The 26,580-nt window shown below is 41.8% G+C and overlaps 2 protein-coding genes across 6 annotated transcripts in view; one reads left to right on the top strand and one right to left on the bottom strand.

Moving 5' to 3' along the window:
* Positions 1–7,348, top strand: part of SCRN1 (secernin 1) — a 43,302-nt gene extending 35,954 nt beyond the window's left edge. Inside the window, exons 6-9 of the mRNA XM_075051631.1 lie at positions 132–297; positions 2,218–2,398; positions 4,306–4,465; positions 4,697–7,348. Of these exons, the coding sequence (XP_074907732.1) occupies positions 132–297; positions 2,218–2,398; positions 4,306–4,464 (506 nt within the window). The 3' untranslated portion in view covers position 4,465; positions 4,697–7,348. The remainder of the gene's footprint in view (positions 1–131; positions 298–2,217; positions 2,399–4,305; positions 4,466–4,696) is intronic.
* Positions 7,349–9,972: 2,624 nt separating this feature from the next.
* The window catches only part of WIPF3 (WAS/WASL interacting protein family member 3), a 36,561-nt gene continuing 19,953 nt past the window's right edge, over positions 9,973–26,580 (bottom strand). For 3 of the 5 annotated variants that reach the window (XM_075051585.1, XM_075051602.1, XM_075051593.1), the window contains exons 3-7: positions 17,056–17,188; positions 16,288–16,416; positions 14,003–14,773; positions 12,261–12,407; positions 10,549–11,572 (exon numbers count right to left, since the gene is read on the bottom strand). In XM_075051585.1, coding sequence (XP_074907686.1) covers positions 11,379–11,572; positions 12,261–12,407; positions 14,003–14,773; positions 16,288–16,416; positions 17,056–17,188 — 1,374 coding nt within the window. In that variant the 3' untranslated portion in view covers positions 10,549–11,378. The other 2 variants (XM_075051611.1, XM_075051619.1) reach the window with 2 other exon arrangements.

Below are 26,580 nucleotides of genomic sequence, written 5' to 3'. Positions count from 1 at the left end.
TTAACTGGGATTTGTAACATGCCTATGTCGAGTGTCACTGGTCATATTAGGCCAAAGCCCACTCAGCCTAAAAACCTTACCTGGGGTCCAAGCCATTGAATGCTCAGGAATTTTTTTCTGCCTTCATATAGGTGACGTTTCTGCACAAGCTATGATTGATGTCCTGCGTGACAAGGATAGTGGTGTCTGTGTGGACTCTGAATCTTTCCTTACTACAGCTAGCATAGTGTCTGTTCTGCCTCAGGACCCTAGTTTTCCCTGTGTTCATTACTTCACTGGCACGCCAGACCCTTCAAGGTAAGCCACAGCATTGGGGTTTCCTGGGTGCAGAGCAGATGATGGCTTGAAAAATAGTAAACAAACCCTGCTACATGAATTGGAACATGCTTCAAGAGCATGTTCTAACCAGAAATGGAATCAGTAGTTGGTGTGCAATCTGACAGTCCTGTGTTACTGAACTGCATCTTGCTGCACTTCTAAAGGACATCACTGGGCTGAAAGGCCGGTTCTGGAACTTTGCCTAAATTCAGAGCTTCTAGAGTAAATGCAGTTTAGGGAGGACCCAGGAATTACTACTCCAGCGTATTTGCTTTCCACTGAGTTCTTGTTGAGATGATGAGGTTGTGGACCATTTTAGTCACTTCTCTTGAACAAGTGGGTGCAAAACTGAAACAAATAATGTGTCTAAATAGCAAAGAGCGGGTGTGTAGTATAGGTAGCCTTGTTTGACATCAAAATGTTAACAGAGCAAAACATCTGCAACTCCCAGGTATCGCAAGTATTTTTTTTACTGGAGAGACAATTTCCAGTTGGTTTAAATGATGTCCTATCTAGTTGAAGGCAGTAAGGGAACTCATGGGCCAGATCATCAAAGAACTAATGAATTATCTTGTGTTTTAAACAGAATCCACCTGGGATTCATAGATATTAAACTAAACCACTTGCAGTTATTCAGGAGATCTGCCACTTGCATTGAGGTAAAGAGGTTATGGGGAGAAGAAAATGGTGCCCTCGAACAGCTGACAGTCATTCCTACAAAAAGAGTGGTAGTAAGCATTAGGTTCTACCAAGGGCTACAGAAGTCCTCCATGCCAAAGGGACTTTCCACCCACCTTGCATTATGCAACTCAAACTTTCAGGCTTAAGTATGAAGTTTGAGCTCGCTTACCAAATTTTTTTTTTTTACTTGATGCAAATACATTGAGATAAAAAGGAGCAAGGCTTCAAATTGTTTTGGTGGGATTTCTATCCTTTTTGAAGGTGGAGAGTCTAACTGTAAAAATACCCTGTTTAGAGGCCTTTCTTGCTTTATTTTACACTCTAATGCATTAAAAAAGCATTATTTTAAGTGCAGCTAGTGAGTCACAAACTCTTAGTCAGCAAGGCTTCATGACAGTGATGAAAGGGGTAGTAGCAATGAACCTGCTGATTGTATGCAGGCAGTGGTTATTAATCATATTTTGCAGAAGTCTTGCACTTCTGGCAGCTTCTTTACGGCAGAATGCAGGTTGCTGTTTTGTTGTGTATCTAAAGGGAAGGAAGGCAGTTTCTCTATGCACTTGCAATACCTTCTCTCACATTCTTGGGAATTAAGATCCTGGATTGCTATGGTTTTGTTTTCTGTCTGTCTCTGAAGTTTAGATCCAAACTCAGCACTGAAGTTGTTTGAGAAGTGTCACAATATTGGTAGCTATGTCTTTTTTCCCCGCCTTGACATAAAATTCTAAAGTGCTGCTGGGTATATGCCAAATCCTCTGATACTGAGCAAGGTATGTAATCTTCCCTGCTCCACACAAGTGCGTGTGATTTTAATGGAAATTAAATCTGGGAAGAGAAGGAGAGATGGCAGTGTGAACAGAGGAGAAAAACTGATGCAAGGCTGAATGCTGAGATTTGTTTAAAAAAGACTTGGAGAGGAAAATACAGTGCTACTTTTCTAAAGAAGTGGCAGAACTGGCATGAAGGAGACCAAAGAAGCCTATACATAAAAAGGGGTAATAAAGTTTTACAGTAATTGAGACAAACCCAATTCTTTTAAAGCTCAGAGACTTATTTTGCTTGTGACCAGTACCAACTTTCTAACCTAGTCTGTGCCTAGTGTAGATGAATTACTTATGCTGTTCTGTACCTGTTGTTTTAAAATAGCCTGGTGAACATATAAATAACATATATAAAATCTCTCTTATTACTGCAAGCAGTAATTCTCATTTCTTTCAGGTCCGTATTTAAACCCTTTATTTTTGTTGATGATGTAAAATTAGTACCAAAAGTACAGTCTCCTTCTTTTGGCAATGATGATCCTGCTAAAAAGATACCTCGATTCCAGGAGAAACCTGATCGCAGGCATGAATTGTACAAGGCACATGAATGGGCCCGATCTCTCCTTGAGAATGATCAGGTAAGAGCTGTGGGACCTGGAATTAAAGAATTAAAGGTAGATTCCTAACTCCATCATTTACTTCGAAGTCATTCACTGAAAAACATTCTCTGAATATTCTTAGAATCCTTGCAAGTTTAGCTTGAATAATGATGCCCGTGAAGGACAAACTATTCTGCGTAGGGTTGTGTTTTTTGGGTTTTTTTGTTGTTGTTGTTATCCTGAGTGTGTTGCTCTGTTCCCTTACTTTTACAAAGTGAAAAGTTAAACTGACAAGGTGATTATCTTGTTCAGTCCCCATTGTGTATATGGTCTTTTAAAGTGATTACTGAACACTGGATGCTAGTGCAACATGGTATCAGAATTATATGACAGAATGATGGCAGGTATGTTGTAATTTAAATTACACGCTGGATTAAGAATGACATAGTTTGAGTTTTTTTTCCTGAAGCAATAATTTGCATGTGACAGTTTTGCATGTCTCAATTTAATGCATTTCTGTTAATTTGTAAGAATTAACTGAAAATGCCATGTGAGAAGAAAGGACACTTTCCAGTGCCATGCAACAGGTACCTGAGGGCTCAAAACCTTCCAGTGTAAAATCCTAAAGTGTTGAAAATCTCTTATGGGAATAAATTTCACAATAAATAAAGGCAGGAGGGGGATTATTCTGTACAGCTTTTCCAACTGATTGAGATAGAACTTTTGTTGTCATAGTGCAAGTAGTTCGATAACTGTTCTTTGGTATTTGCAATTACAGCTACAGCAGTAAACTGGATAACTGGTTATAAGGAAGTAAAACAGAGCGAGAGATCACCAGGGCATGCCAGTCATGCTGGTATTGATATTTCAGGCAATTTGTGGAAGACCTATATAGTCATGTTGAACTTCCATAGAGGACTTGCTTTTCTGCAATTTTCCTCTGTGCATATTTGCATAGGTCAGAGTCTTGCTAAGATCATAACAGCATTCAGGCTTATCTATTAGTCATTAAAGAAACCACGGTAACCTCTGCTAATACAAACACCATTTAAATGCAGTTTTGGCTAGATGTGGTTTTTAATCCCTTAGAATGGTTCAATTTAAAATCTGTGGCCTCTGTGGTAACATTGACTCAATGTGCAGCTAGCTCCCATAGCATTATGTGAGATGCTGATTTAGGGAAGACCTATAAAAACTGCCTACCTTGAGAGCCTAAACCATAGCTTAGGTGCTCTACTCTTTCTGCACAAAGGCTGGTATAAATCCTGGAAAGCTCAGAACCATCACTTATTCTAAATGCCTTATTTTCTGGTATTCAATTTTGAAAACTGCAAGCAAAACAAATAGCACTTCCCCATTTCAAAAAAAAAAAAAAAAGTAAACTTAAATAACATCTGGATAGAACAAAATGACACTTCTTCAGGAGTGACTTTCCTGCCCAGAAACACAAAGAGCAGCAAGTCAGAATGGCACACAAAGCCTTCCCTGGGATCTGGAGTCTTGACCCTGTTACATTACACATTATTTCAGATCTAATCATAATCTTGCAGGTAATGATCTGAGGGATACACATGTACATACCATGATCTGTACAATCCTTGGTGCTTCTAGTCTTCTCATATAGTTCTGTCTGTGGGTTTACAGGCTTAAGAAGTTGCTTTACCTCTTTATCATGTGTACAAGCCTTATACCATTTTCCTCTATCCATCTTTCACTCCATCTTCCTTCTCTGTTTTAAACTTAGCCAACTCCTTCTTGGTTATTTTTCTTAATGTGTGAAGTGTCCAGCACAGTTCCTTTCAGCTTTTGACCATCAAAAAAACTATTAACAGAAATAGTTTGTACTTAAAAATACTTGAAAAGATCTCCATAAAAGAAGAGAACAGTAAAATGCTTTAACGAGCCTGTTTGCTGGTTAATTGAGTTTGGTTGTTTCATGCCTTTAGGATAAAGGCCAGAAACTGATGAGAATTATGTTAGACCTTGAAAAACAAGGCTTAGAAGCAATGGAAGATATCCTTACTCGTACAGAGGTTCTGGATCCTGCTGAAGTAGTGGATCTTTTCTATGACTGTGTTGACACAGAACTAAAGTTCTTCAAATAAAGTAAGCAAACACTTTATAATTCTTTAAATACTGAGTTTCTGGTACCAGGTATCTTTTACACTAAGCTAAGGGTGTTCACAATTGGGTCCAAAGCCACCTTTCTACCTCAGTGCATCTGCTTGGTTTGTCTCCAAAGTCCCTTTTCCCTACGCTACATTGCAGGCAATTTTTTTTTTTATTTATTTCACCCTTGCTTGGAATGGATTTTAAACAAATTTTATTTCATTTCAGCTATGGTGGCTATTGTTAGCCTTTTCACTGGAAGACTGCAAAGTTCTTCAAGCCTTGAAAGAAAGTCTTCACACTTGTGAATTTGCAGGAAAAACATTTCTAGAGGAAAAAATGTTACTTGCTAGCTGTATCTGGTTAACAAATTGCTTTCCTTTGTCCAATCTCGTGGTGTTCCTGTTTGTGTATGTATATAGTGAAAGGAGAAAGTCACTGACTGGTCCAATTACTGTGTGCATGCTGGCTAACTTAGTACAGAATGTTTAAATATGTATGTTGGGCAACCAATTAAAGCAAAGATTAACTTCATCAGGCTAACTGCCATATTGTCATTGAAAGCAATCTGGTTTTTTCCTCTATTGCTCAGGACTAGGCTTGCAGCAAAGCTGACTTGCATTTTTCTCTTCTTGCTAATTCACACAAAGATGGTAGAGTTGAAATCCCAGTTTTGAGGGAGCAGGAAGGTAAGTCCTGGTTCTTGACCTTGCTGTACTGGCCTCATATGGGCATATCTGGTTACAGTAACAGCTGATGTTATTCCTGTACAAACTATCAGAATTAGGTCTCCCAGGTTAAGTTTTGCCTTCACCTGCACCCAACTTAGGGAAGCTTGTGTTTGTAATGCACCTGGCTGCTGCTCTAATATTGAGTACTAAAATGCAGAGCCAGCCTGGATGCCTAAGACATCTATACATAACCTATTGGCTCTTAAGATGCAATTAATAAGGTGTCATATTTATACAGAAGCTAAAAATCAGGAATTTTTCAAGGGAAGAGATGCTGGACATAGATCAATACCTGACTATCCTCCATCTTTCTGCCTCTGTACTGCTGAACAGTTCCTAGTAATCTCTGTGGTGACCATACATGGCTGATGAATCCATTAAGTACCATTGAGTTACTGGTGGGTGTGGCAATCCAAGTGGCTTAGAAATGGCTGTCTTATGCTTCCTTATATTAGAGTGCAGTTCTGCAGCATGCTTCCCTTCCTTGACAGTGTTATGGACAGACCTGCTTTTCACGTATTTTTTTTCATGTAGAAATGAGATAGGGCAAACACTTTAAGAATTAAACCAGTGAACACTGCTTCCTATGTCATGCAAAGATGGTTGGTTTTTTTTTAACAGGAGGTTGAGAAAAGAAGTCCATGTCTTTAATAAGTGGAAGTTAGCATATGGAGTTAAAATCCTTTACTGTTCAGGGAAGGGGATGGTGAAGAACCATGGATTTTTGTACTGAGGAATTAAAAACTCCTTAGAAGGCAGCAACGCCTCAACTTGAAACTGTAAGAGTTGTGCATTAGGGAAATAGTCATTGCCATATTGGCACACTGCATTCTCAGAATTTTTTTTTTTTTAAAATTGTTCCCTTCAGACTCATTACTTCAATATTGCCTTATATGACAAGTGGCAATTGGACAAGAAAACACTGGGCCCTTTCACTTACAGAAAACAAGCATGAAGATATTTTCTCTTATGGCCTACCTAATAAACTTCCCATTCACAATACACTCCTCCCATGCTATTACAGGAACAGCTCCTGTGCCTAGGTATTCTGAAAGTGGAGAAAAGGAAAGGAGAAAACAGGCAAGCAAACCCTAAAACTTAGCTTCTATCTACGTAGCCAGAATAGGGACTGCAAGGAGCACGCTTCATTTCAGAGGGTATTGTGCTGGATGCAGACAGCTGAAAGAGCAGTGTGCTTTTGCCAACTGCACCCAGCTGAAGTAAGTGGACTTCCCATGAAATCCACTTTTGGAATGAAAGGGTACTTTGAATGAAAATGCTCCTAATCAGAGTACACTTTAAGACATATCATGTTGAACTTCAAAGCTGCTTCTGTAAGCTGTCGCTTGCTGAGCACTTTGCATCCTGATAGGAGTACCTGGATATTTGTGAACAAGGGGAGAACAGGGATAAAATGACTGCCCCATCCAGAGGGCAAAAATTAGGATATACCACTTCACACAGCTCTTTTGCACAACTCTGATCTCTAACCTTTGGGAGGGAGACAAGATGAAAGAAGAGGGTGTTCCTGCTAAAAACATAATATATCTTACTTGCCTGTTTCTTAAGAAAGACAAACCCAACATTTGCAATTATCTTGTGGGAATTTATGTCCTTATTTGGAACTGCTTATGTGACAGAACTAATAAATTGTTTTGAGCACAGTGATCCAGGTAGTAATTTTCTAATAGTATGTTGCTTTTGCTTCAGCTGTGTAGTGCATTTAAAAAAAAATAATAATACTGTGCTACAGCAACATGCTTGAGTGCAATCACTAGTCCTACAACTCTGAGAAATCAGAGCACCCCCATGGCCTTAAAACTTCCAGTGGTCTTGAATGCAGCTATGGCTCAGTGGAAGGACATAGTGGGACCAACTGCCACTGGGTGACAGCCAGTGTGATCTCTGTATCTCCAGGTAATAGCAACGTCAGAAGTTTCAGATGGATCTTGAACAACAATAGAGTATACATGGAAATAACATTTCACCAACACTTGCAAATATGCCCAGGCTTTCTAATTTAATACCTGAAAGACGTTGTTTGCTTCTAAAATACACCTAATCATAATAAAAACAGGAGTAAAATTTTTTCTTTTAGCTATCTTCTGGTGGGTAGTCTAGTATTAAGTAGTTTTAAAATCCTTATGAAGGCATTTATTACAGAGCAGTACACAAGTTCCAGAACAAATGAGAACCAACAATACATCACCTTTAATAGTACTATAACAAAAAATTCTTCAAAGCAGTATTAAACTTTTCCAGTTGTTTGAGAAGCAATGTATATGCTGACCCCTGCTTATTACTATATTCATGCATATTTATCAAGTAACTATAATGTCAAAGTGTCACTATTTTTTTTTCTTTTCACATGAAATGCAGCAAGGTATCATCATAGGCTAGAACAAGACTAATGATGCTTTCTTAAGAGTCCTACAGGTGAAGAGCTTCTTACCCTTACACCAGCTCCATACCATGAGCACGTGTGTGTGGGAGCAGGAGTTACGGTGTAACTGAGTTGTTGCAAGAACTAAGAGAAAAGCAGAGATATGTAAAGATGCAGTTACCTGTCTTTTCCAAATAGTTTTGTTCAAAGGCAGGGCCATGGGGGAAGATAGTCACCTATGATCTATAATGGTATTACAGCTGCAGCTGAGGGGAGTTTATGGCAATTATATAAATTAATGCCATAACTGTAAACAGCCTGGCTGTTAGCACCAGGTTCACCCTGGAACAGCAGTGCCCTTCTTCAAGCTGGTGAATCATAGAGTCATTTAGGTTGGAAAAGACTTCTAAGATCATCAAATCCAACCATAAACCTGACACTGCTTAGTCCACTGCTAAACCATGTCCCTAAGCACCACATTACTCATCTTATAAATATCCCGGGGGATGGTGACTCCACCACTTCCCTGGGCAGCCTGTTCCAATGCTTGTCAACCCTTTTGGTGAAGAATTTTTTCCTAACATCCAATCTAAACCTTCCCTGGCACAACTTGAGGCTGTTTCCTCTTGTCCTATCACTTGTTATCTGGCAGAAGAGACCAACACCCACCTCGCTACAACCTCCTTTCAGGTAGTTGTTGGGAGAGTTATGGTCTCCCCTGAGCCTCCTTTTCTCCAGGCTAAATGGCCTCAGTTCCTTCAGCCGCCCCTCATAAGACTTGCTCTCTAGACCCTTCACCAGCTTTGTTGCCCTTCTTTAGACACGCTCCACCACCTCCCTGTCTTTCTTATAGTGAGGGGCCCAAAACTGAACACAGTATTCAAGGTACAGCCTCACCAGTGCCCAGTACAGGGGGATGATCACCTCCCTAGTCTTGCTGGCCACACTATTTCTGATACAAGCCAGGATGCTATTGGCCTTGGCCACCTGGGCACACTGCCTGCTGGTATTCAGCTGGCTGTTGACCAACATCCCCAGGTCCTTTTCCACAGGGCAGCTTTCCAGCCACTCTTCCCTAAGCCTTTAGCATTGCATGGTGTTGTGACCCAAGTGCAGGACCCAGGAAAGCTGAAGAAGGGGAATCAAAGAGTGGTTGTGGTTGAAAGGGATGGCTGGAGGCCATATGGTCCAACCCCCTTGCTCAACCAGGGCCACCTAGAGCCAGCTGCCCAGGACCATGTCCAGACAGCTTTTGAATCTCTCTAAGGAGTGAGACTCCACAATGTCCCTGGGGAACCTGGGCCAGTGCTCAGTCACTCCCACAGTCAAAAAGTGTTTCCTGATGTTCAGACAGAGGCTCCTGTGTTTCAGCTGGTGCCCACTGCCACTGGTCCTGTCACTGGGTACCACTGAAAAGAGCCTGACTCCATCTTTATACCCCCTTCAGATATTTATACACATTGATGAGATCCCCTCTGAGCCTTCTCTTTTCTAGGCTGAACAGTCCCAGTTCTCTCAGCCTCTCCTCAGAGGAGAGATGCTCCAGTCCCTTCATCATCTTAGTGGTCCTTTGTAGGACTCTCCAGTATGTCCATGTCTCTCTTGTACTGCGGAGCCTAGCACTGGAGACAGTATTCCAGGTGTGGCCTCACCAGTGCTGAATAGAGGGGAAGGATCGACCACCTCCCTCGACTTGCTGGCAACACTCCTATTAGTGCAGGGAAATGCACAAGAGTAAGGGTAATTCTTGCTGGAAATAGACATCTTATGACCAGATTGGAACATCTGTGATCCAAAGATCTTACCCCAGGCTGCATATTAAAAGCAGAAACTCAAGTCTTGTCAGCTGCTAGGTTGTTACTTTTTTCAACCAGCTTTATCCAAGGCAACAACCCCTTTGGGGATTGCTTGTTCCATGTGGTGTATTTTGGACAATGACTCCTTGCTGCTGCTATGGCTGAACAGTAGGAGCTCTAGTTGCCTGTTTAAAGTGTAGGTGTTGGACCCCTCATCCAAAGGCCTCCTGATTGCTGGGTTAAGACACTCTGTCACACAAATGGTAAACATCCACTTTGCCAGCAGGAAAAGACAGGAGATGTACCCTTCACGTACATACTTCATGGCATGTGTATTCACACACACTGTTGGTTTTTGTTTGTTTTGTTGGTTGGTTTTTTTTTTTTTTTTTCCTTACAGTAGAACAACTTTCTTTTCCCCCAGTTTGGAAAAGTTCTGTCTTCTTTGTCAAGTCCATGATCACCCTATCCAGCTGGGCTTCTTCAGACACTATCCTATAAGGATCTATAATCAATAGGAGGTAGGCTCAATAGCAGCCACAGCTCCTCATCATCTCTTTCCTCTTCATGCTTGATGAGAAAAGGATTGTGGGCCCATCTGTTCATGAAAGTGACATTCAGCTGCAATCTGAGGACAGGCAGAATAGAAGAAGTGAAGAAATATACAAAGAGACTAAAGGTAGCATGTTAGTTTCTGATAGTTCATTGAAAAATGTCCGAATAATAATGAGAATTTCCAAAATACTTAAAAATGATGATGGAAGGGGAAAAATTAACTACAGGTGTGTAATGCAAAAAAAGTTTTCTGAGGTAACATCTGTCAGCATGATAATAAGAATTGTTTCAAGACTACAGAAAATTTAAAATTTATGCTGTGTTGCTTAAAAAATATCTATCTATATACAATAATTTAAAAGCCTGTACTAACATTCCTGTGGTATGTAGGTCAGTTCAAAAAGTATGATTTACATCATTTTTCCTGTTTATAGAAATGTTAACATTGCAAGCACTTGCAATTCAAATATAATCTCTATCACTGTAATGGGGACCCCTTCTGTTTTATACATTTTCTTGACGTTGTTCTTTTTTAATATTAATCCAGAAAGCATCAGAAGACTCTTCTCATCTCACATGTGTTCTTAATGGAGGATTTTTAGAGGGATCTGTAAATAGATAGGACAGGTTTAATCAGAGGAGATAGATACAGTTTTTGGATATGTATTTTGGATGCAGTTCTACAGCAGGGATGCTGCATTTATCTCCTACCCTTGAACTGATATATGTGTGTATATATATATATATTGCTTATGCTCTGTAGCCCTTCAGTAAAAAAGTCTTTGATCAGATCATACAGCAGATGGTTCAGACTGACTGAGGCAGCTGTGAAAAGTCATGCAAAGCACCTTGGCATGGGAACAAAAAAAAACTTAATTAAAAGTTGGAGATAAATAGTTGATCTAATAATACAGAAAAGACTGGGTTTTATAAAAAAATGGCATATTTTATAAAATATGGGCATGAGATCTTATGGCACCTTCAACTACCAGTTTTCAAAGCTGGATAGGTGAACTTCTGCTCTTACAACAGTGACTTGATAGTAAGTGTCTAAGTTAAGGGGAGGGGCAGGGAAGCGAAGTTCAGTTACCAAGCTCCTTGTTATTCAGGTGTGTGAAACACCATGCATAGGATTTAAATCAAAACACATGATGGAAGACATGGATCAAGTCACGTTTCTTTTGTGATTTCATAAGTTATGAACAAAAAAACCCAACTCAGTAGCTGCCTAAGTCTGTTTATGTGACATCACTGTTTTTAACATCAAGGGCTCTGCAAATTCAACAATCTAAAGAACACAGACTACATGTCAAGCCCACATCATTTTATTCTTAGCTACTAAGACTTTAAAATAATTAATAAGTGCTTTTCATTATATCTTTGGTTCCTGTTACCACTGTAACAAATCCTATTCCTCTCTGTGGCTATGCTAGCAGCCCAGTTCTTCATGTTAATGCTGGTTTCTGTTCTTTATTTTCACTCCCTGGTTTTAATCCTGTTGGGTAATTATCAGATCTTCTCATGTTTACACACTTACCTCTAGCTATCTTGCTGGGATATATTTTCTGAAATGGCTTGAATTCATCAGGTGGGGGGAAATCTTCCACAGAATGGAAAGTAAATTTAGATTCAAAGTCATCTGGGAAGTTTCAGGGAAATAAACATTAGTCACTGTTAGTGACATACTTAAAAAAAAAAAAAATACCACAAGGAATTTCAATTAAAAATGCTGACTCATTTTCCCCTGGAATTAATAGTGGCTTATTCCATATAAACAATCTTGATGAGTACTTCTGTGAGCCATCCAAGTTTTCTGGCTTAATTGCAAACATTGCCTGCTACTAACTGAAGTTAAGCTTCTGGCTGCCGATCCAGTTTTCTGCATTGATGATATTGTGGTAATAGAGGTATTCCTAGGTGGTTTTCAAGCCATTTAGCTATAAGCAAGAATGAATGGCCAATTCATCAGACCACAAAAATAATTCTTAGCAGTCTTTGCTCTATGGGATTGAAGCTACTAAATGTCCATGAACTGGTTTTAAGAATAGTAATATAAGCACACTACAGCAACTTTTCACAATCTTAAGAAAAGCATGCACTACCTGCAAAATTACTTGTCTACTGGATGATTCAAAACCTTTGTGAAAAAGTCTTAATTTTCTCTCATTATATAAGGTTGTACAAAAATGTTTCTAATGGGTCTAGTTATACTACCCTGTTATTGCCATGAGAAAGTCTCGAATGAGTTTTTAAGGTCTGAAACACACACAGACTTTTGTACTAAAGTTATTAACTAAGGCTAAGAGATCTAATTTAGATGATATTACCAATGATGTGCATATTTCCATTTTTAAGTGGTGGGTAGAGGTCATGAGCTGTAGCCCAGGCTGAGACTCCGGACTTGCTTGTAAGTTCAGTTGTTGGTGATCTTGCTGGTGGCTGTGGAGGTGTGACTAGCTTCCCAGCACCGGTTCCTTAAAAAGAAGCAGCAGACCAGCACATAAACACCATGACTTAACAAACCCAACAGTAAGCTTTGCACAGAAGTGGAGGGAGCATAGGAGGAATGCAATATTTGGGGCAAACTTACCCAGCTTCAGAGCTGCTGTTTGTCAAGCCTGACCGTGGATTTATAGTATTAAGTATTACATTTAAGCCACTAATGGAGTTGGCTGGGGCTTGCTATTTCTAGTTCTAGGAAAAGTCTGACATTCTCAAGTATGGTTTTGTCCCAGTCTGGAGGGGAAGACTATCCTTCCTCTTTTCACAAGAACAAGCAGTTTCTTTAAGAAAAAAAAAAAAAAAACCACAACACCCCCCCCACCCCAACCACACTAGATGATATCTCTAAAAGAAAATAATTTCCTGACACTTTAGCAGCTATGCAGTGGAATTACCACTATGCTTGTGCATTTCACTGAGGAGTTGCAAGAGCCGTCAAAGTTTACCTCTACTGGGCAGACCTACCACAGGAACTGTGTGAGGGGGAGGGAGCCTAAGGCCTCCAAGTTAGCAGCCTCTTAAAAATGCTTCTCCCCCTAGATAACCAAGGGAAAGGCAGGCTAATTTTATGGAAACCTCAAAAGTTGAACCACCATGAGAAACAGGCATCTCGATAAAATAACAGCTCATCAGACAGTACTGGAGCAGCATTAATCACCACCACGAAGCACCTGATCTGCTGTACTTACATGGCCCTTCCCATGGTTGTCAAAGGGAACCAGTAATCTTTCTCTCAACATGTAGCTGCTAAAATACAGGGTACAGAACGTTCTCTTCAGGTGTTCCTCATTATGTAGCTGTCTCCATTTCTCAAACCCACACAGATCTAGGCTCATTTTTTTATTATCTCCATTATATCGGAGAAGTCTGATAAAAGTTCCTTCTACCCTCTGCTCGACAGAACACTAGCTAATATCCCCACTTGCAAGTAGTCGGAGAAAGCTTTGGCCCTACCACCTTGATCACGGGATGCGCTGGCCGCTCCTCTTTGTTGAAAAGCGGAGGGCTGCATCCATATTTGCCTTTGCTCATCTACGGCTGTAGCTACACCATCGTTGTTTTATTCTCTCCTGTAACGCTTCCCAGCCAATGCCAATAGTGCTCCAGACTGCACGGGTGCAGCAGTAGAGGGATGTCGTGGGTAGGCTGGCCCTCGAGCAGCTGCAGGTCTGGCAGACACGGTGGTGGATGCTCCGCTGCCCGACCCGAGACTGCTAGGAGACCACTCTCCTGAGCCATCGTTGCACTGCCGCAGACACGCCAGTGCCAACACAAGAGCGAGAAGCAGCCCAGAGGTCCTCAAACGTTGCTGTCACTGATCACCGCCTTGGTCCCAAGAATCACAGATTGAACTCTGCGGTGCGCGCGCCCAGCGCCAAGAAGAGCCTGACGTCTCGCGTGCTCGTGGCACGCCGTGCAACCTGCAGGTATTCCTCGCAGGCGATGGGCCTCGGCCTCCTGCTCCGTGTGCTCTTCACCCCCCGCCCGCTCTCCAGCCTCCAGAGCCATTTCCCCCGCGAGCCAAAGGGGGAGAAAAGCCGCCCTTCCTCGAAGGTGCCGCTCTCACCTGCGCCTCGGCCGGGTCTCTTCTTCCTGGTCTCCGGCGCCGCGGCGGGCTGCGGGAGGCCGGGGGTGGGAGGGAGCGGCAGCGACTGGATGCTGCTTGGCTTGTGGGACTGCGACAGCAGGTGGGGAGACTTGGGGGGCAGCGGGGGGGGCACGTCGGCACCGCTGAAGGCCGGGGAGGGCGGAAAGGAGAGCCTGCTGGCGGCCGGGGAGTGCGCGTGTGGCGGCGGGGGCGGCGGAGCGGGAGGCGGGCAATCCCTGCCCTCCGACGGAGAGGAAGCGGCGGCAGAGAAGTCGGCTGTCCTGCCTGGAAACCCGCAGGGGGGCACGGGGGGCAGGGAGGGGGGGAGAGGAGGAGGAGGAGGAGGGGGCGGCGGGGGCGGGTGCGCAGCGCCTGCTTGGAACTTGGCGGTGGGCTTGTCAGCCTGAGGAGGAGGGAGCGGGGGCGGAGGAGCAGCGCTGGGGGACACCCCCTTGGGAGGGCGCTCGGCCGGAGGCGGGAGAGCGGGGGGCGGAGGGAAAGTGAGGGAAGGTTTGCTGGAAGCGGGAGGCGGTGGAGGGGGGGCGGGCAGGCCGGGCCGCCCCGGGCCGGCTCCGGCTGCGGCTGCGGCTGCGGCTCGGGAGGTGCTGGGAGGCTCGGGGGGGACCGCCGCCCTTGGGCCTTCGGCGGGGTGCGGGGGGTTACTGCTCGCCTTCGCAGCGCTGCTGGTCGGTGGGGCGGAGGTCTTGGGAGCCGCTGCTCGGACTCCAGGAAGCTGCCCAGGCCTCCCAGCTGAAAAACAGGTATCCCGCCTTATACATTAGGATTTCGTTCACGCTCACCGGATAAAACAGTGCAAGGAGCAAGCTCTTCATCCTCCCCTCCCCAGTGGTTACTCCGAGTGATAAATTTCCCAAAACATCTCATATCCAACAGGTTGCCCCTGGTGTAACAGGGCTTAGGAGGCAATGTATTCCAGTGGGCACCAGGGACTCTGCTTAGTTATACGACAACCTGCTGAGACACCCTGGCTCCCCTCCCTGTTCCTCAGTTTCTGCAAAATGAAACAGCTTAAGGAGAAGGTGCTTTTCTGCAGTGGCCTAGGGTCCTTCGTACCAGCCTCATCTGCCCAGTACAGCCACTGAACACGGATGAGCCGTCTGCTTGGAGGAATCGAGAGGCCTAGTGAAAAGGCCTCACAGAACACAGGTAGACTGACATCCTTGAAGTTAAGTACTTGCTTAAGATTAAAAAAATTCACACAAACGTTACATAAATCTCTATGTCATAGATAAAAGCCAAGTTATTAAAAGTAGTGCCACAAAGGCTTTCCAGAAGGCACAGGTTCAAATGTTTCCCTTTCAACAGCAAATGCCCAAAGACTCAGCCTTACGAAATTTATTTTCCCAAGTAAATGTCAAGGATTTTTCACAAAGCAAAAAGGGCATCTCCTTCTACAATCACAGTCTGATAGGCACGGTCATAATTCTAAGAACAACTCAAAGTAGCTACTGCAGCTGAAACTGTGTGAGGAAGCCCAGTCACAAGCAGTGATGCACATCTTGGGCTTGCCTTCCAGGACAAAAAACCCCTGCAGGTAGAGCCAAGTTTTGTCTTTCCCTGCAAATGCCTACTTCGCTGTGTGCTGCCTGAGCAGGCACAAGCTGCCCGACAGTGCCAGAGATCACTGCTGTGACTCTGCAAGTCACTCCTCGTGGATGCTGGCACTTCTTGAGGTGAAAGCAGCAGCAAGGCTCCCACACATGCCTTCCTCCTGTCTTTGTGAAGCAACAATAACCTTATTTTTCAGGTCAATAACCTACTTCACTGGATCAAAGCTGTACTTTATAAAATCCAGAGGGCAAAAATCTTAAATATGAATCTTTAAAGTAGCACACAAGCCTGTTACATTATAGAGATACACAGTCATGGAGGGAAGGAAATATGACTTCTTTGCCATTTGTGCTGGTTGATAAGCTCAGATTTCAATACTCTATTCAAGGCACAATTAAATGTTTTCATTAAACTAATGTAAAAAGTCTCCATTAAAACTCTGTAGAATCTATTCAGTCTCTTTCTTACCTACTGTAGAGATAGCTAATTATTTACATTTTAAAAAATAGGGCACCTGAGATCTAGAAAGATGATTTCAAGCACATTATTAATTGAGCCCTCCATGGTCACATGATGAACTAAGCGTTCAGAAAAAAAACCCATAAAAATCAATCACTAAAGCTAGCCCCAAAGTACTTTTATCCCAAATCACAGTTCCCCCAGCTGTTCTTTCATACAAATGAAGCCCTTACCTGGCATGTCCCTCTGGCCTGCTGGTCTGAGAACAGGAAAGCCACCAGCAAATAAGCCTCCCAGAGGCTGCTGAGAGCCACCTTTATTAACGGCTGGATTAACTCCATCTCTGTTAGTTCCTTTGGGTTCTATTAAAAAGAAGGACAGGGTATATCAGAAAGTCATTTTCCTTGCCCTCAGACTGCTAAGACTTGGCACCAACAAATGTAGCCAAGACCAGACTTTCCCCTCTTTAAGCAGGCTCAGCAAGGAAAGTTACTGTTAATACAGGAAACTACCATTACTCTCTGACCCACATCTTGGAGCACAAAACCCTCTGGTGCTCTTTAATCTCACATCAGTAACGACACCAACAAGAAGTTATGTTATGTTAGAAAACACTAAATTTATGCTTCTAGAATTTGTTGGCATTTTTGTTCTTTTTATCTAGTAAAGAACACTTCTTCTGCCAGAACCAGTAATTCCCACCTAAAGAATTAATTTATTGAAAAACTCTCAAGCATTTCAAGTGATTTTTTTTGGACAAGGAATGCCTGTTAAGGTGATATCCAGTTATAAACTTATTATGAAGTGTTGATAGTTATTGATCTTAGAGCAGGATGCAGATCTAGAAAGTGTCCCCTCTCCACATCCTAAGGCCATATGAGGATGCAGACCTTTGCTGAACTTCCAACCTGCCCTTCAATTTGAAAACTGTCCAGCTGAGCTCCACAACTGAGGCTTCAGCAAAGCTCACCCAGCGGCCTTACTCAGGAGCACGTACTTACTTTCAATCTGTGGTGCACTGCGGTCATTGATTTGAGTCACCTTCCTTAAGCGAGTTCCCTGCTGGATATCAGCTAAGAGTGCGTTTCGTGCTTTTTGGTCTTCCTTTCGCAGTTTTGGTACCTCTGAACTTGCCTGTTGACAATAAGAGCATTAGATGGGAGGTATAGACAAAAACGCATGCTTAGAAAGGACACATCATAAACAAACATGGGTTAGAAGATTTGAAATAAACCATCCTTGGCAGCTGTCATTTCAAAGCCTTTGAGTCAAATCGACAAGAACAGCATTCAGTTGTATAGGAGGCAGGAAAGCTGAAAGTTTAAATATAACACGAATCTAATACTAGCTGTGCTAATACTGTTGAAAGGAAATTAGGGGACATGCTTAAATGAAATGTGACCTCTTGCTTGGCCGTTTATGGTCTCTGCCCCACAACTCCAGCTCTGACTGCCTCTCTTGTTAGCTCTTTCCATGCTATTTACGATGTTTTACAACAAAAATTTTATATGCCACCTTAGAATAAACACCTTTCTGTTTTATCCACTTTGCCTTAGGAAAAAAGATGGATAAATGAATACTGCACTTATATTTGAATGCGATCATTAACTAATTTAGGTTGTCTCTGTATCAGAGATTTACACCAGTTAAGTAGACTGTCTTTAGAACAATACAATTATATTTTAGTAACTTTTCTAGCCTAACTAAGGTCCGTAAATGGAAAGTCAGGTTGTAGTTTAAAGTTTTGTAATAAAACAAAAAAAATTTATTCTTATTTCATCAAGTTTCCTGTTACAAAAAAATAATCGAATCTTTAAAAAGTTTGGATGTTTCACTTTCCTGAAGCAGACATAAGCCAGCAAAGCTGTTATTTCTAAACCTATCATGTGGTTAACAGAGTGGTCTAACAGAGGGGAATCTTCATGTCAGAAGAGCAATGTGCTGCATGTGTCCACAGCTATGGCAAATTCCCGTAGATTAGCTAACTTCCTAAAGAGAATGAATACCAGAAATGTTTCCATAGCCCTTAATTTTAGCATCATAGTCATAATAAAGCAGAACAATACTGTCACACTTTAAAACAAAAACTCCAACTTGGTAATAGCATTCTGAAAGCAAATCAGAAACTTGAACATACTTAGCCAGCTGCTGAATTAATAAAATGTCTAACTTACTAATCCTAAATGAAGAGTTATACCGGTATAATATTACTTGTGGTTATTTCTGTACTTGCTAAAAAAAAAAAAGAAAAAAAAAAAAGGCAAGCTAGATTGGCAGAGCCCCACTAGATGGCACTCCAGATCACTGCTAATGCCTGCTGCATTCCTCACACCTGATGTAAAAACTCGGAATTATAATCTTGTGACTGATACTGTAACCATGTATTATTTTAAAATATTAGAAAAACCCCACTGTGTCACACAGTTTCCTAATTTGAAACAGCACTGCCTGCCCCTGTGCTTTCAGGACAGCGAGTTCCACGGCCCATTAAGACAACCCAGGAAAGCTGCCTGTGTACGCAGCAGCGTTAGACCATATACCAGCCAGAAACTATTTCCACTTACATTTTCTACAAGCTGACAATACTTACTGTGAAAAATGGAAATACCATAACTGGAACAAGGGTGATTCCCCTTCTCACAAAAGCTTTTTACCAGTATCTTCAACTTCACGCCTCTCTACTCCCACTAATGACTTTGCTGTAGCAGGACAACCAGGATCTAGAGGGATCTGATCGAGACCCGTGTTTAAAATTAGATCCAGCAGCTGTCTTTTCGTTTCCGGGTTCAAGTGTCCGTATATTATGCCAGCTGTCCACTTCATCTCCCCAAACTACTTGTCTGAGCAGGTAGGCTATTGGAATATAAAGTCTTGATATCCAAATAGCTATTAGGCTAAAATACCCCACTTGTGGCAACTTACATTTGTGAGTGACCCAAGGCTTGATATGACTTTAACATGGCTAAGATATTAATTTGTTCACAATTTGTAGCATAAAAAAGCAGGAACACGATTCTGCAGGTCCATAATGCAGCATAACAAGTCGCCTTTCTCTTACAATGTATCCCCTTACTTCAAGCAGAACTCCATCCTGTGCCCCAGCTGTTTCTTCTTCCTCCTCATGTACGTAAGAGATACAATCTTCCATGCCCAGCCTGGTGGACTCGGGTGATTGATTAGCTGCTGAGTAGCTTGATACGGATTCTCTTTTTCCATTACAAAGTCAAGATGGTCTGGGGTGTAATGTTGCCCGGTTGCACAGCGGTCAGAGCTCCTTCGGATTTCTTGTTTGCTGCCTGCACTCCCAAGGCCAGTGACAATTCTTGCCAAGAATCATTTCTCCAGGTATGTATCTCACCTGCTCATCTACTGGTGTTCTGCATTTGCAAATTTGTGTTTTCACCATATTGCTTTTTGATACACAATCAGAAGGAACATCCCTTCGATTAAGAAATTAACCTGGGATTCACACTCATGCTATGCCTGCAATCCATAGCACAAGAACAGATACTAAACATATAAACTGTATATCAAGAGAAAATAAAAAGAGGAACTCTTATGGGTGTCAAATCTTCAATCCCAATCACATGCAATAGAAGCATTTCAGCAGGAAGACAAATATATTTTTTTTACAGAGGAAAAACAGCTGCAAGACAAAAGATGTAATTCTTAGGCTACTTTCTACGCCGCCATCTGCAGGGCAGCCTCATTTATTTACAAAAAGGGAAACATCTCAATCTTTCAATGAAAATCAGAAGGGAAGCAGAAAAGAATGTGAAGATCATTTGTTTTATCAGATGCCAGAGCTGCCTCAGGTAACACAGAGTGAAATTAAATTCCATACTTTATTTACATGAATTGGTAAGGGAATGGTGGATTCTCATTACCTTAGTAACCACTAGGTTGTTCTGCTATTATTTCAGACACAAAGAATGGCACATTCAATACATACTTGGAAACAGAACGGAACAAACCACACATGTAAATAGCCTGAACGTAAGAGAGCTACTCCATTTTCATCCCACCAAACTCCACTACCTTTGTCTTCAGCGTCCTAAACTACACCCTCAGCTATGCCATTCAGTAAGGTATAGGATCAATGTTGGGGCTACCTGACAGGTCTCCAAAGTACCTGTAAACAGGAAAATACCATCAAATCACAATATTTAGAGTGATGTTCCAGAGTGTAAATCATCAGTGAGGGAAATACACATTTCAAAATTTGCAGGTGATAACTTTGGCAGAGAAATGAATGAGGACAGCATGGTTATACAGAGAGATCCAAATCACTGTGACTTGAGGCCATTTGAAAAGAACAACAAACCAAAACGTGCTCCCCCACCGCTGGGGTGGGGGAGGAAAAAAAAAAAAGAAAAAAAAGAAGATGCACAATATACAAACATCAATTGTAAAACTGAAAATGACTGGATGAGAAGTTCTGGCCATACCTTTAAAATTAAAGCCTGCATCCAGAGTGCCACAAGCCTGAACCTGGCAGTGGACTCCAGCAGTGAGCCTGCATGAGCAAGCTTGCCTGACCTTCTAGCACAGTGCTGTGGCAAGGGGGGATAGCACACTCCTCCGATATATTCTGTCCTTTCAGAAAAAATAACGTGAGCAAAAATGGAATTACAAGTTCAGTTCTGGTCTCCAGATCTTTAAAATTATGTTGAAAAAATGGAGATACACAGGAAAGAGCCAAAGCGGTATTCAAAAAGCTGGAGGAAAGAGTTCAGATTTTAGCAGCTCAGTCTGGTCCGTCAGCCCTGAAGTCTATCTGAGGGGTGGTCTGCCTGCACAACACACAAACCCTAACAGGGAAATGACAGTGAGGACTCGGGCAGCAGAGACAGGTGTTTGGTGAATTAACATAAGACACAGCCAGACAAGCTCCCATTAGAAAGCAGCAAGTATGGAAGCAGCGAGACTGACCATTCCCAGCAGCAAAAGGCTGCGGATGGCAGCAGACTATCAATTTCTTGGTTTTCAGATCAAGGCTGGATCCTCTCTGGCAGAAGTGCTTTTTGTGAAGCACAAGTCCTTGGGCCCCACACAGAGCTACTTGCCCACACGCAATACCTTGCAGTGGGGAGGTAGCCAGGGGTTAGTAACAGTTCCTTCCAGTCAGGAGTTCTGTGAAAGTGAATCATTTTGTTTAGGAGAACAGTGTTTAGACTGTATATATGGACCGCACAAGGTTTGGCCCTGGATAATCTTAACACCCTAGACTGGGTTGTATCAGACAAATTAAGAGCCGAGAGACTTTTTTAAGGAAAATGCACTGAAATCCATGGCAATGAGCTCCATTTCTGGGTACATTACTGCTGCAATACTTGCACCACCTTGGGAAAGTCACTTTACATCTTGCAAGACAGATGGGAGCATCGACCTACCCTCTGGGCTCCAATGATACTTAAAATATTCAAGAGGGATACGTGCTCAGTTACTAATATGATGTAAATGCAGAAGGCACCAGGCATTTGAAAAAGTTTATAGTAGTACTAATTATATCTTTCAGATTATAAAGAGCACACCTGCACACAGAAAAGGGGAAATCCTCTGGACTCCAGGCAGGTAGTTCAGGTCACAGTGGATGCATACACTGTCCCAGTAATGGGTTATATTTGCATTGATTTTTAAATATGCTCTTTACTGAGTTTGCAAAATATTTCAGGGTAGCGTAGATATTCATAAACATGACAGCTGCAGCAAAAATGTACCTCCAGCCTTCTGGACAATCCAGTAGCCAGGCAGTCATGGACCTTTGTTTTAGAATAAACCCATCAGCTGATAGGAAAAGAGTATCCAGTACTCCAGCTCTGTAATAGGTAGGTGCCATATGTAAGGTAAAATAAAGCATGATTCCATCCAAATGCACTACATTCTCTTATTTCAGAGAACTTATAGTATTGAGTATTTATACTCCTAACGTGTAATGAATCGTATCATCACAGTAGATTCCCTTTCCTGGTCACTTTTTGTAGGAAATACTGGAAATACAGCTGTGTAGAAAATGTATTTATTTATCTGAACTAGAGAAAAAACCTAAACCAAAAAAGAAGTCAAAATACATTTAGCTAATCCCTAAGTATCTATTTGGTGAGACACATACCAATAAAATTAAAAATCAATATATCAATTTGACATGCAGTATTTTATTATGGGCAAAAAGAGAGCTCTCTCTTTTGCTGATGATTTCATTTATTTCTGTGAATCTGGTGTCAATCACCCTTCCTCTCTCCTATGCCCAATTTTTTCCCCCTAGACAAAAAAAAGGATTCAATGCAGAGATCAAGCACAGATACTGGCAGAAGGCATATGCAGCGTATATTTTAGTAAAAGAAGAGTTTGAGGAGACCCCTTAACAAACCTTTGCTTTCTCGTTATTTTTCTTTGCCATGCTCAGCCAAACCTGCACAGACATGGGCTGAGGCAAGGGATCTTCACCAGTGCAGCATGCAACACCACAGGTTTAGCTTTTAAGGAAGGGAAAGATGTTGCAGCAAGATAAAGAAGGATGAACAGAAAGCTCTCGGATAAGGGATACTTGATCACAGAGACACACATTCATGAAAACAAGTGTTCCTGGGCCAGTCCCAGCCTTCTCTGGCATCCAATCTGACGTGATTCAGAGATCAAACTTAAACTAAGAAATGCAAAAGAAAACCTATACAAACATGACAATGGACAATTAAAACCAGCATGTAGAACAGCAGACAGGGCAAAACCAGCAATAGCTGCATAGGCTATGCAGTCATTAATGTGACAGTGCCAAATCTGGGCGAAGAAACCATGCATCAACAGTGATTCTTTAATTGAAGGACCTGCAAAGCATCAAGGAAGAGCCTGAACAACTGGAAATATAACAAACCCCCCCAATATGATTTCTGTATTAACAATAACTGGAATTCTAGTGTTGACAAATACAGATTGTTCAGGAAAGAGGACAATAAAGGTGAAGCTAGCTGTGTTACGCTGTACATGCATCATGTCAGAGATGGCTAAGAATATCGAGAGGAATACACGGTTTGTTTGGGGTTGGTAAATCATCTGAGGAAGGATGATGAGTGTTCTCACCACCCATATGGCATAGCAAGGCTCTCCAAGTAGGAGAGCACAAAGAAAGAGATGTTGAGTGGGTCCACACCCATCCATAAAGCTCCTGCTCCTTTGAAGGAAAGCCACGCATGGGGTTGGTGCTCACAACAGTCTTTGAAGGGCACAGACATAGAGTAAGGGGCCTTAAGAGGCAACATCCTGCTAAAATACCCTTCTGGGAACACTGATGATGAAAAAGAGTGGACTAAGAACGGGGGAGACCTGCTTGCGAGCAACTTACTCCATAACTTCCTTCCACTTAACCACAAGCTGCTGACCACAAGTGTTCCACAAGGAGATCCCTGTAATCATCAGGACTAATGTATTTAAATGAATTAAACTCTTAAAACACTGCATCCTTTTCAAAAACAGAACTGACAGGAAAAAAAATATTGACGGTAAGATGCCAGAATATTCTAACAAACTACAATGTCGTAACTTTTTATTAAAAGAATGAGGTTGTTTTGGAACAAGGCAGAATATGGAAGATGACCAGAAATCTCTGTGTAAGCTAGCCAGAATGGCTTCCTTGACACAGCATAGGATTATAAAAGCCATCTCTGCATTTGTAGCCCAACGTGAAATCTGAAATGCCAGAGGAACTTGTTTTCCCAAGATCAGTCCACTAGTACTAGATTAGAATTACACCAAGAATTCACGATTTTATATTTGCAAGCAGAAGCAGTTTGCCCAGCAGGCAAGAGCACTGCTTTTACAAAGAATTCTCAAACCAGCAGCTAAAGTCTCCCCTGGGAACATGCCAAGAAATGCAACTGCAACAAAACCCAGGACATTATTAAAATAATAAAATAAACCCAGTTTCCAGCAAGTCACAAACAGAAGTACAGTAGAGAAAAACATTGTCATCCTTCTTGCATTTACTTTAAGTATGCATCAGGTGTGGTTTCACTCACGCACTGCCAAATGCAAAATAAAATAATCAAAGCAATCCTGCCTTCCAGCTTAAGGAAAAATCCAACAAGTCTCAACAACAAAGCATAGGACTTCTTTTATTTTAAACTGTTCATTTATAAAGAAGCTTGTGCGATCTGGTACATGTGAGTTTTGGTTCATCTATTCACAACAGAGCCCTAACCTCTGATTTAAAGCTTTTTAATTATGGGAAACCTCACCACGGTGCAAGACTTCACCTGCACAGTCAATCGCAAGATCAGAGCCCCTTCTTGTATTTCTGCTGTGTAGCATAGGATGAAACTAATTAATTCTTGGCACTTGGTCTACCTGGGTAAACAATGCAATCTCTCAGCCTTCTAGCAAGCTGAGCTTCAAACGCTTCCCATGTGAGGGGTCACACTCCAGCCAACTTTTCTGAGGGAACCCACACAAGGGGACCTGCCAAATAGCTTCCTGGCAGCTAATGAAGTCATTGTTTCAAGAGAATGACAGGACCAGCATTTCATGACTCCATCTACGCCCAACTCAATAATGATTAACCATGATCTCAGTCTGCATTGCACAAAGATCTGCAATCTGAACCTGCTGGGTTGAAAAGGTCATTGAGCAATGTGTGTACTTAGATAGGCTGTGTCTACACCAGCCTTGTTCCCCAACTTCTAGCAAGGGAAGTACTGTGCAAAAGTTGTTACAGATCTCTTCCCCGCGTTTAGCCACCGCCTAGTCCTGGCATTAGTCCCAAATAACGAGGCGTTTCAGAGCCCAGTGCCTGCTCTGTGCTAGCATCTACCTGCTTGAAGTGTACCAGCAGACACAATGGCAGGGACCAAAAGATAAAAAAATAGCATAGCAGGAGTTACTCTCTTCTACATCTATATTCCAGTGCTTATTTCAAACACCACCAGTAATCAACGCCACTGCACCCAATAAAACCCTCTTCATTTTATGTTAGCACCACTCCATCAGACAATGTAAAATCTTGTATACTTAAAGGTTCAGTTGCTCCTGCTACAAATGGAGCAGTGGGCTTGTTAACAAGGGTGTACTTAAAGTTTTCCAGTGTGGGTTGCTAAGTTTCTGTACCTGAATGCAAAAATACAACAGAATCAATATGATGATTTATACCTGCTGAGCCATTTAGCTTTTCCGTGGGTATTTAACTTTGTGACACCCACATTTTAAACATAAATCCCGGCTGTTCGTTCACTAAAAGAAAATATACAGTTAACAGAAGCCACCAAAATGGAGGCACTATAAAATCAAACTATTCTAAAAGTGCTTCCCAGCAGTTCAGAAAGACCGCAAGTCAGATACCAAAAATACCCTCAGAATGAATTAAAAAAATAATTTTGAACTTCACCTTCTGATTTCTAAATTTTTGGGATTCAAAATCCCAAGATTTCCTCTGCATCAGTGAAAACAGAAGTGAAAATTCTTACATAAACAAGAAAACCTGAGGCCTTGGCATTGTAATGAAAATGTCAAACAGCACAAGGCTGAAAATACTGTTGCAGGAGCTGGTGACACTACCGCTGTTTATTTTGTTTACCATAGCAGGGTGCCCAGAATGGCAAGGGCTACTATGAGTAGTGATAACAAAATATTCAACATATGATGACCTACACGTATCACAATTTCATCTCACTCTGTTCTAAGAACACTAGGCCATTTCTCCTACCCACTTACCTGTGTAGAAGCTACTGATTGTTCTGAAATGCCTTTTAGCATCCATGCAAAATTATGGTTAGTCCAAGATAGGAGAACAGTGAGAAACTAATATTTCTTGCAATGTCACCTTCCAGCCACAGAAAGAAGTCCAACTCAAGTGTCATTATAATTCTGGGTTCTCTTTTAATTAAAAGGCTATAAGTGTAATATTAATTGACAGATGGAATTTAATGTGTAGCCACTGCGTATACTACAGATGGGGTACTGATTTTTCAGGGCAATATTACTTTGTGATTAGAATCGTAAATTAACCTATTAGCTCACTGCAGATAGGCTGCTTCTAGTACCTGGGCTTGATCATTTACAGCTGGTACCTCTGTGACATGCTGCAATTTCCATACTTTTATATGGAAAATTGTACAGATGAAAAACAGACAGCAAGAATAAGAAAAATATGTTTAAATGCTTTCCATTCCATTCAGGCAACATGTACAACACACAATATTATGAAGAAACCTGCAAAACAGAACTCACCACCTAAATATATTAAAGTGGTGACCTAAGAGATCTCAAGTAAAGTATTCAAGAAGATTAGCATATACAAATATAAGCAGTATATGCCCCTGTACCTGTCCAGATGAAATACACGGAGCAATGCCAACCTAGTATTTATGGATTTTTTACATCTTCCCCACCTTTCACAGCTCTCACTTACCCTTTCTGTATTTGTTGACTACAAGAGTAGAAGGCTACAGCAGGAACACTAAGAGATACCATAGCTATGCAATCCCACATATTCCACTATCTGAAAATTAAGTCACATAAACCACATAAAGACACAGCAT

The sequence above is a fragment of the Buteo buteo genome, chromosome 2 (assembly GCF_964188355.1).
Source record: "Buteo buteo chromosome 2, bButBut1.hap1.1, whole genome shotgun sequence".
NCBI lineage: Eukaryota > Metazoa > Chordata > Aves > Accipitriformes > Accipitridae > Buteo > Buteo buteo.
This window is presented reverse-complemented; position numbering and strand designations above follow the sequence as displayed.